The 8,962-nt window shown below is 57.9% G+C and overlaps 3 protein-coding genes across 3 annotated transcripts; 1 reads left to right on the forward strand and 2 right to left on the reverse strand.

Annotated features, from left to right (window-relative positions):
• Positions 1–121: 121 nt before the first annotated feature.
• Positions 122–3,490, reverse strand: DICSQDRAFT_135582 (uncharacterized protein). Its single transcript, XM_007364623.1, has 6 exons — positions 1,709–3,490; positions 1,383–1,625; positions 1,041–1,326; positions 774–953; positions 548–711; positions 122–491 (listed from the first exon to the last, which is right to left on the reverse strand). The coding sequence occupies exons 1-6, from the start codon at positions 3,147–3,149 to the stop codon at positions 457–459; spliced, it is 2,349 nt and encodes a 782-aa protein (XP_007364685.1). The 5' UTR covers positions 3,150–3,490; the 3' UTR covers positions 122–456.
• Positions 3,491–3,961: 471 nt separating this feature from the next.
• On the reverse strand, positions 3,962–5,615 carry DICSQDRAFT_135583 (uncharacterized protein). Its single transcript, XM_007364624.1, has 5 exons — positions 5,227–5,615; positions 4,970–5,145; positions 4,845–4,913; positions 4,618–4,785; positions 3,962–4,503 (listed from the first exon to the last, which is right to left on the reverse strand). The coding sequence occupies exons 1-5, from the start codon at positions 5,427–5,429 to the stop codon at positions 4,268–4,270; spliced, it is 852 nt and encodes a 283-aa protein (XP_007364686.1). The 5' UTR covers positions 5,430–5,615; the 3' UTR covers positions 3,962–4,267.
• Positions 5,616–7,836: 2,221 nt separating this feature from the next.
• Positions 7,837–8,513, forward strand: DICSQDRAFT_169006 (uncharacterized protein; the record flags this gene model as incomplete). Its single annotated transcript, XM_007364625.1, has 3 exons — positions 7,837–7,983; positions 8,045–8,200; positions 8,268–8,513. The coding sequence occupies 3 exons, from the start codon at positions 7,837–7,839 to the stop codon at positions 8,511–8,513; spliced, it is 549 nt and encodes a 182-aa protein (XP_007364687.1).
• Between the last annotated feature and the right edge of the window lie 449 nt (positions 8,514–8,962).

An 8,962-nucleotide genomic window follows, 5' to 3' on the forward strand; every position in this document is an offset into this window, starting at 1 on the left:
GGCCCACATGCACCTATACAGAAGCGATCGACATTAAGACGCGGTGACGAGAAGCGTTACCGATCGCCACGGCATGGGTCTTATGCGCACCAGGAAGGGGTTTAGAAGTCCAACGGCAGAGGTACACATTCGGATCCATAGATGCCCGGGAACTATTGGGGCGGTGCTCGTTCTTCATAGCCAGCATAGCGGAGGTACAAGGGTGAAACACATACTGTACTCGATACATAACATGTACACGGCGGTACGAGACATAGAAAAATGTGCGGGGCGGGCTACGAGGACAAGGGCGGAGACGAAGACGACAACAGCGCCAAAGCAAGACGAGCACATAGCTGCCGATACGAACTTACGATATTAGGGTACAGTAGGACGAGACCGGAAGCCCCCTTGCGAGCTGGAGTGGAGGATGAAGGTACCCAAGGCGTGACGAGCGCACCAGCCCGGCATGCGCTTTTATCGCTTCTGGAAAGCGAACCCGATATAAATATCTGGAAAGGGGTCAGCACCGCACCGCACGAAGATGGTGCAGAAACGGGTAGCGTACTCGCAGCCTCCCACTGGTCCTCGTCCATTTGGCTTTCGCCGTTCGCGTCGACGACGCGCATGCGTTGGAGCAGCGGGGCGAACTCCGGCTGCTCGTGGTGCTCCTCGAACACCTGGTGGAACTCCTTCTTGTAGATAGGGTGGAGCCCGTACTCGGCGGCAAGCCTAGCGTGCAGAGCGTACGTCAGTCTGGCACCAGGGGCGGTGTATGGAGAGCGGTGACGTACTGTACGAAGTTGTCCCAGCGGACTACGTATTCAGGCACGTCTTCAACGGCGTCCTGGAGGTAGAACCAATACCGATGGCCGAAGACTGGCCGGGTCTCGCGGTCCTCGAAGCGGATTTTGTACACGCTATTACCGAAAGAGAGGTCCTTGGAGTTTGCCGGTAACGCGTCCAGTTGGTCCCTGTGACAGAAAAGGCAGATGAGCACTCGTGCTCGACACTCGAATGACGCTGCGCCGTCGCCGAGGGCGCGAGGACTGGATACACACATTAGTTGCTTCGCATCGGGGATTGTCCCTATAAACACGCCTTGTGGACGCAGCCAGGTCGAGACATTCCGTAGCATCGTGCGGGCTTTGGTCTCGCTTTCGAACGCGTAGTGCATACAAAACTGCATGGACACGACATCGAACGGTGTCGACAGGAGCGTCGGAGGGAGCTCGTCGGAAAGCAAATGGCTGTAACAATCAAGTGCGAAGAACGACGCGGTGAAGCGTGCCCCCTTGGAAGTAGCATGCCGCTGTCGCGCCTGGTCAATAGAAACAGCGGCGATATCTGTCAATATGCGGTTAGCGGGGTATCTGAATACAAATTGGAATGAATGACCGTACCAAGCCCGACCAACTCGGCCACATTGGCCTTGGCCCATTTTGTTAAATCACCGCCCTTCCCACAGCCCATGTCAAGCACACGGCCCCGCATTCGCGTGCCTCTTCGCGCACTGGGGGAGTCGGCGAAAGCCGGATGCGCGAAACGGGTGATGAGGACGCTCTTGACCCAGTTGTTGAAACTCTTGAGGCCGATGATCGGCGACTCTTGTCTCTGTGCGACCCCGACGTCTGGTCGAGCATTGTCTAGTAGGATCCAAAGCAGGTGAGAACATGTCAAGCGGGACTGGATCCGATAGAATGACGTCAGGAGGTTAAGGGACACGTACAATGCTCGACGACGACGGCGACGTCGCCTGCCCGCCGTTTCTTCCGCGGACTCTCCTCGGAGTCCGGTGAACGTTCACGCTTGCCGAGTCCGTCGCCGAGGAGGTTCTCGACTCGCTTCTGCTTGCGGAGGATCGTCGTCCCGACCCCACCCGTGTAATTCCTGTACCGCTCCATCTCTGCTGGCGAGAGAGGGACGAGGACGGAGCTAGCAGGGGTGATCCTGCGCGGCGCGTACGGGATGGCGCTGCGTCTCAGCTGGGACGGGGGAGGCGAAGGCGGCGGCATGGGTTTAGGCGGTAGGCTGGAAGAAGGGGGTGGAAGAGAAGACGTTGGTGGTGGCTTGGAAGTCACGCCGTTGCCGGTGGTTTTCCTCTGCTGGGGAGGCGATGGTCTCCGCGGCGCATGCGACGCAGATGAGGTGCTCTGTGCAGAAGGCTGGGTGGTTACAGAAAATGCGGGTGATGCAGAGACAGGCGGAGGAATTTGGGCAGCAGCAGCCGAGTGCAGTGGCTTACTTGGGGAGGCCGGGCGGGGAGCACGTTGGGGTGGTGGCGCCATGGAAGCTGAAGCGGTGGGAAGCGAAGACGTAGAGGCCACAGGGGACCGTTGCGGCGCCTGTGCCGGAGGACGCATGGACCCCGTGCTCGCGCTTGCACTCGCACTTGTACTTGTACCTGTAGCCTGTCCTGCGGTGGACGGCCTCGAGGTGGGCCCGGCCCCAGAGCCGGTCGATACCGCTGTTGACGGCCGGGACCCTGAGCTTGATGGAAACGCGAGTATAGTCGCGCTGCTCGCCACGATGGGTGTCGCGACGTTCATGGCACCAGGCAATGCGAGGTTGAACGACTCGCGCTCCCGTGTCGCCGGTCTGTCCCTGGCGTCAGACGGCCCATCCTGGAACGCCACAGACGATGCAGATGGGCGCGCGTTTATGCTGCCTGGATGCGTGAAGTATGAGGGCTCACGCTCCCGTGCTGCGGCAACTGAGGCCTCGGACATGGCGGCGGACGACCTCCTCCGTAGGGGTGTCATATGGGAGAGTTGGTCATTGTCCGTGTGGTCCTCAGAGTCAGGCAGGAGGAGGTGCGACAGCGTCGCGGGAGCACGGGGTGTCGTAGGCGTGAACAAGGGCGTGTCCATCGCTGGCGGGTCCGAGTTGAGCAGCATGGAAAGATCAGTAGCACGGCGTGTGAGGGGGCTGACGAGCGATGCTCCTGGACTGGAGTCTGACGGGGAGGTCGTCACGGATCCTGGAGACGTGATAATCGACATACCAGCTCTGCCCACGGACGACTGCGGATGGTGGTACGAGCTTGACGGATGAGAGGACTTGGTCGAGGCCGCGGTGTCGACGTGCATACGCGCGGAGGAGGGGAGGGCGAGGGAGGAGGTTATGGGAGAGTTAAGGACGGCATCGCGGACAGGGTCGAAGGCCGGCATGGCATTCCAGCTCTGCCGCACTCGCTACGACTCAAATCTTTCTGCTCTTCAGGCCGTTCCTCGGCTCGCTCGTGGTCTGAAACGGACGACCGGTATATGGTTTGGCCCCGGAAGCTCGTCTGGGGTGTTCGGTGCGCACGGTTCTCCGTTCCTCGACCGCGCGGATATGACAGCACGGTCGCTTTAGTCGTCGGTAGTGCGCAGGAAAAAACTGGATCTGGGCCTCACGATGCCAACTCGTGCGCTCAGAAGCGGTCTCAGCCCAGTGCTATCGTCAGGAAACCAGGGATGCGCGAGGAAGACCGGCGGGAGGGGGAGGGGGAGGACAGCAGAGGATGGCGCGAGAGGCGTGGAGGGTGGCAAAGGGTTGCGCGCAGGCGCGACGAGTGGGCTGCTGTCGCTCTGCTCTGCCTCTGCCTCTTGGCCTGCTCACTCAGCTTCTGCTGCAGCTCTTCCTCTACCCCCAACCATCGCCGCCCGAAGCCCCTCTCCTGTCCTCGACGGCCTCTGTCGCCCAGCCATCATTGCTGCATAGGTCGTCGGAACTCTCCTTTGTCCTCCTGGCACATTTATGCCTCGCGCTTCAGGCACACTCGTCGGGCTCTGATCACACTTTCCCCCTTCCCCCGGCTTGTCACTTTTGTACGCATCATGGCCGGCTTGACTTGTCACGTCTTCTTTCTCTCACAGATCTGTCCCATTGCTTTGCCGAGTTGCCTCTCGATTCGATTCATGGCTTCATTGTCGCCGCTTCTAGTATCAGACTTCTAGGCAATATCGAATCAACGTACATGCCGATGACTCGGCGGGACTATTTGACAGCTATGGGACTGCACGGCTAGATGTAGACTACAAGGATCCGCACACGGCGTGCATCAGGTGCGCATCTGTCGAGGATGCAGAACAACTATGCGCATTGCATACCCAGACGACACTGGATGCCATTCAGCCTCAAGAGACGCATATAGTACACTTGGATGTCCGGCCAGCAGCACCACCACCACGCTATTGCACTTATTCACATACAGGGTTACGCCGCCTGTTGCTGCTGCCCGTTCCTGGTGCCCCGATCATCGCTGCCCCTCTCGGAGCGTCGCTATCAACGGCAGCGAGGGCCGTCATACTGCGTACCCGACCGAAGACCCTGGCCTCCCGATCTCCTGCCAATCCTCATCTATCGCTGGCTCGACCTCGGTGTCGCTGGAGGAGGCGTAGGACATGCGTCTTGAGAGCCGCATGCGGATCCAGGTGAGGCCCCGGGCGAGGACGAACGCGACACATTCCGCTACGCCGACGGCGATGATGTAGCCAGCGAGCTTCGCGTGCTCCTTTCCAGGGTCTAAGAACGAATAGGCTGTCGAGGGAGTGCAGGTGAGTCCGTCGGATCATATTCGACTCGCAAATGCGATAACAAGTGGCTGCCTCAGGGGCAGCGGTCGAAGGGTGGCAGCAAGGAAGAAAAACGTACTATAGAAGCCTTGCGTCGCGTGGGTGATATACGCGACACCGAGGTAGCATGCGAGCATAGCGACGCAGGCGGGGAGGTGCCACCATGGGCTCGGGCCGGCGTTGGTGAGTAAGATCTCAAAGAGAGCGTATCCAGTGTTCATGGCATGCTCGGAAATGTTGAACCAAGCTAGAAGGCAGAATACGATGAGGTTACGTCCGGTGCGGAGGGTGGGCTGAGCCACTTGCCATTCAGTGTGGTTGAGAACGTGTCCGAGTCTGACAGCAGTGCCCAAAATATTACAGTGACCACCATTGCTATATGGATCCCATGTCACTCCGCGGTCCGTGATAATTGAAATGCGAAGACTTACGATAGGTAGTGATAGTAGAGTACAGCAGTATGTGCAGGTGTTGGAGAACGCGCGGCCATTGCTGGAGGGGATATCCTTTTCTCCGGTTCAGCGCATAGCAGAGCGTTTGTACGCCCGCTGCGTACATGTACGCGATCAAGCCGATATACGATAGGTGCGTAAAGTACGAGAAGAACCTAAAGCATTTGGTCAGCGTCTTGAGTTCGGCTCCGAGGGCGGGAATGGAAAGGTGCAGATGTGTGTGCGAATGTACTTACGTTCCGGCGTCATGTTCCTTGACTGCTTCTTCGATCAACTGGTACAGTCCGACGAAGAGTGCGTACGTTGCGAGCGTGAGCCGGAGGACTGCGAGCGCAATCGGGTGCAAGACGGGCGACGTGACGAGGGCATGACTTGCGTCCAAGGTGTGGGACACGTGGGGCCGCGGGATACCAGCTCCTTGCGCTCTCTTGTCTTCCATGAATTGGTGGTCGTGTGCGGGCTGCCTTGCGTCTTGGCCGCGCTGGGATGTCGAGTCGTCGCTAGGCGGTGCGGGAGGGCGAGGGGGAGTCAAAGGAGCGTGCGAGGAAGGACAGACAGCGAGAATATTAGGGTATAGCTTTGTCTATGGCTAACGTGGTCCGGGAGGCACTTGCGCGACGGAGCAGTGGCAGAAGCGCAAAGCAAAGAAGAAAAGGGCAGAGGCCCCTCAAACGACTGATCACCGGACTCGCGAGACGCTGCGGCCGTGCCATGTCCATCTCTATCCCAATCTCGCATCTCTGCATCCGTGCGGCTCTCTCGGCCTCTGTTGCTGATGGCGAAGCTTCGGATAGACCGCCGTGGCCTGTGCCGACGTCGACGGTCCTCGATTTCCGAGTTCGTCGTATGGCGGCGTGGTTGCCCCTGCTGGTCCCTGGACGCTCAACGTCAGTGAGCGATACCTTGCATGCGGATCTGCCATTCTTGTTACTTAGAGGTCTGGGCAGGTGTCATGTCTCAGATATAGGCGCTGACCTGGGGCCCTCGGAATTTGTGGTGGCCGGAAGCTCGCTGAATGGCGAGACAATGGAACAAAAGGCGCACATATACGATCCCGGGTCCATTTGGGAGCATGAATCGAAAACCGGACAACACTACAGACTCTGGTTCTGAGCCACAGCCATATGTCCTCCATTTCCATCACTTCGGACACGTACTGACAGCTCACCCGTATCCGAACTTAGGTGTATATGTATCCTAGAACGAGAGGACGAATATGGTAGCTCGCATGCGCCTGGAAGTCTACCAAGAACTATGCTAGACAACCTGGATGCTATATTGACGTGTAGTACGTTTGCCAGAACCTTTGAGCTTGTGCTGATCCGGTGCAGTGTCCATAATAGCGGCCTATATTCCAGCCACAACGGCCATCTTGATCGTCCATAGGGGAGTCGCCCCATACTTCCTTTACTTGTTTTTAGAGGTAAGTGGCGAGCTGTACGTCTCGATAGCACTAGGCTCAGGCTGATGTCACAGTCAGGTGGGTCTTGCATACTTAGCCGTATCGCCCATCCTATCCTATCCCTTTATGACACGGAGGGGCGTATATCCAGGAAAGCGAAGCCTTTAAAGCTGTTGATGCAAAATCTGACCTCAGGGACTTACTGTAAGGTTTGTGGACACCTCTGGGCATCCCAAGTATAGCGTCCTTTCTCCTGTTTGCGGTCCTCGTGGAGATATACGCCCAATTGTCACGTCCAGGGAGTAATGTCACCCTGATCCGGGCGACCCTGTTCTGCAAGCATCAGCGCTCCGTTGCGACCGCATGCCCCGCGGTGTGGATGTCTCTCCAGACCCATGACCCCGCGGGTTTCTTCGTCGTTCTGGATCTCTCCCTCTTCTCATGTCCCTCATCAGGAGCCATCTCTCTTTTGGAGTCCCTGGACTCATAGCAGCATTCACCTCTCGCGTCCGAATGCCCTACATATCTTCTCCTGCGGCAGAGAGTGTTGGCAGGTCGCTCCGAGATGCGAGCACGCCGGCCTCCCCCTTCCAAGTATCTCACATAGAATACTGTTCTCAAGACACGGATCTACTTTACAGGAGGCCCGTCAGGCTCGCCGGGCAGGTTGTCTATCCCGTTGATCCTCAATGGCTAGGTCCTTCCTTGACATTGCCTTGGTGTTCGTGGTCTTTCCTCCTATTGAGCCGCTCCTAGGACCGGTGCTTGCGACAGCCTTGCGTACGACCTTGCATGCATATTCCACACTGAGCCATGGGCTAATACGCAATATATTGTTATGGGTAAGTACGTTGCGTAGCCCCTATATCCCTTGTCTACGAGCTTTGACTCATCCTCCTCAGTTCGAGCCGAGGAAATTTAAAACGATTGCTCTGTCGGCCTCAGGCCCCCCCGGGCGACCTCCCTACCCTCGTTCAGATCACCACCTGTATGACTGCAATGGAGCAGCGGGAGGTCGCAGACGACTACGCAGATAATGTACCGCCTTACACATGCCAAAACGCAACTACAATGTTCCACTCTTTTCCACCAGAACTCCTATGACAGATATTCTCTTATCTATTAGGAGTGCCCGGACAGAATGACTTTGTCACTCTCCAGGACGCACATGGCATAGAGGTCTAGAATGCACGTGCAACAGATTGCCCCTCTGCCTCCTCCCACCTAGACCCTCCCTCTGCATCTGTCACGCTGGCGCAGACGTAGATGACCCCTGCCTCCTCTTACTAGGATCTTGGATTTGGAGAGTGCCATCGTTTTGGCGATGTCAAGCTGCAAGGTTGTGTTGAGACCCGTGCTGATGTCATTGCGCAGCGCACGGTCTCACTTTGCTCAGGCTTTCCCAATTGACCCTCACGCTCCAACCTGTGGCGGGGACGTGACTATGTCATCTTTCCCTCCCGGACGGAGTGTCCCCTTGCTGCTGACGACCCATTGGCATCATCGAGCCCTATCCACTGGGCCGACGAAGTCGAACAAGAGCTCTTCTCCGATTGGACAACACCCGACCACACCGACAGCAAGCCCGACGGTGAGGAGCTCGACGACCCCACCGACGATATCCTGTTCATCGTCCCAACCGAAGATCGCAGGTTCGCAGAGAGAGATGGTGGCTACACACTCTTTTTGTGATCCTGGGGGAGACAAAAGTTGAGGAGACCGATGCCAAACTTACCGTCGCTGAAGAAGCCGACTCGACTCCGACCAATCTGACCGACCTGACTCCTCCGACTCCTCCGACCGACTTCGTGCCTTCGGCCGCTTCCGCCGATCTTGGTCTTGCAATTGCCTCAACCTCGACTTCGACTTCGACAGACATCGACACCGACGGCGGCCGACACTGACGCCAACACCGACATCGACATAGGCATCAACACCGACACCTTCGAGATCTACGACTCCGACTTCGACGCGGTCAACGAATTCTGCACGGTGCTCCAGTACCTGTCCGCAACCGGGCACCTCCGACTCGACACATACACGACCGTCTTCTCCGCTGCGGCACGACACGCCGTGCGCATCTGGCCACCCCTTCTGGCTGAACGAACGACCGGCCCGTAGTGTGATGTCCTCTGAGCTCGACTTCGACAAGGTGTTCTTTCTTTCTTTCTAGATCCCGTTTATTGCCCTGCGAGGCCGCGCCTCATGGTAGGCCTTAAACTACAAACACTATCGACGTGAGTAAGAAGTGGGTGTTCGGCTGTACATGGTGAGCACAAGGCTCGAGCTAACTAGGGGGGTGTAGTGGGGAAGTAGCGGTGGCGAACGGGGCAAGGGGAAGTGCTAGGCGATGACCGGAAGGAGGGGTGCAAGGGTACACTAGTGGTGGAATAGTGAGTAGCAGGGCGCAGTACCTATGCGTTGTGGCCGCCTGTCCACCCTTGGCCAGTGAAGGCTAGGGTACGGGTTGCAAACCTGCCGCCCAATGGGTATGATTGCGTCCCTGGGACCCGCCTCTTGCTGCGGTCAGGAGTACGCCCAGCGGTATCCCCGCCGTTCGCAGAACTCCC

This window comes from Dichomitus squalens (assembly GCF_000275845.1).
Source record: "Dichomitus squalens LYAD-421 SS1 unplaced genomic scaffold DICSQscaffold_9, whole genome shotgun sequence".
NCBI lineage: Eukaryota > Fungi > Basidiomycota > Agaricomycetes > Polyporales > Polyporaceae > Dichomitus > Dichomitus squalens.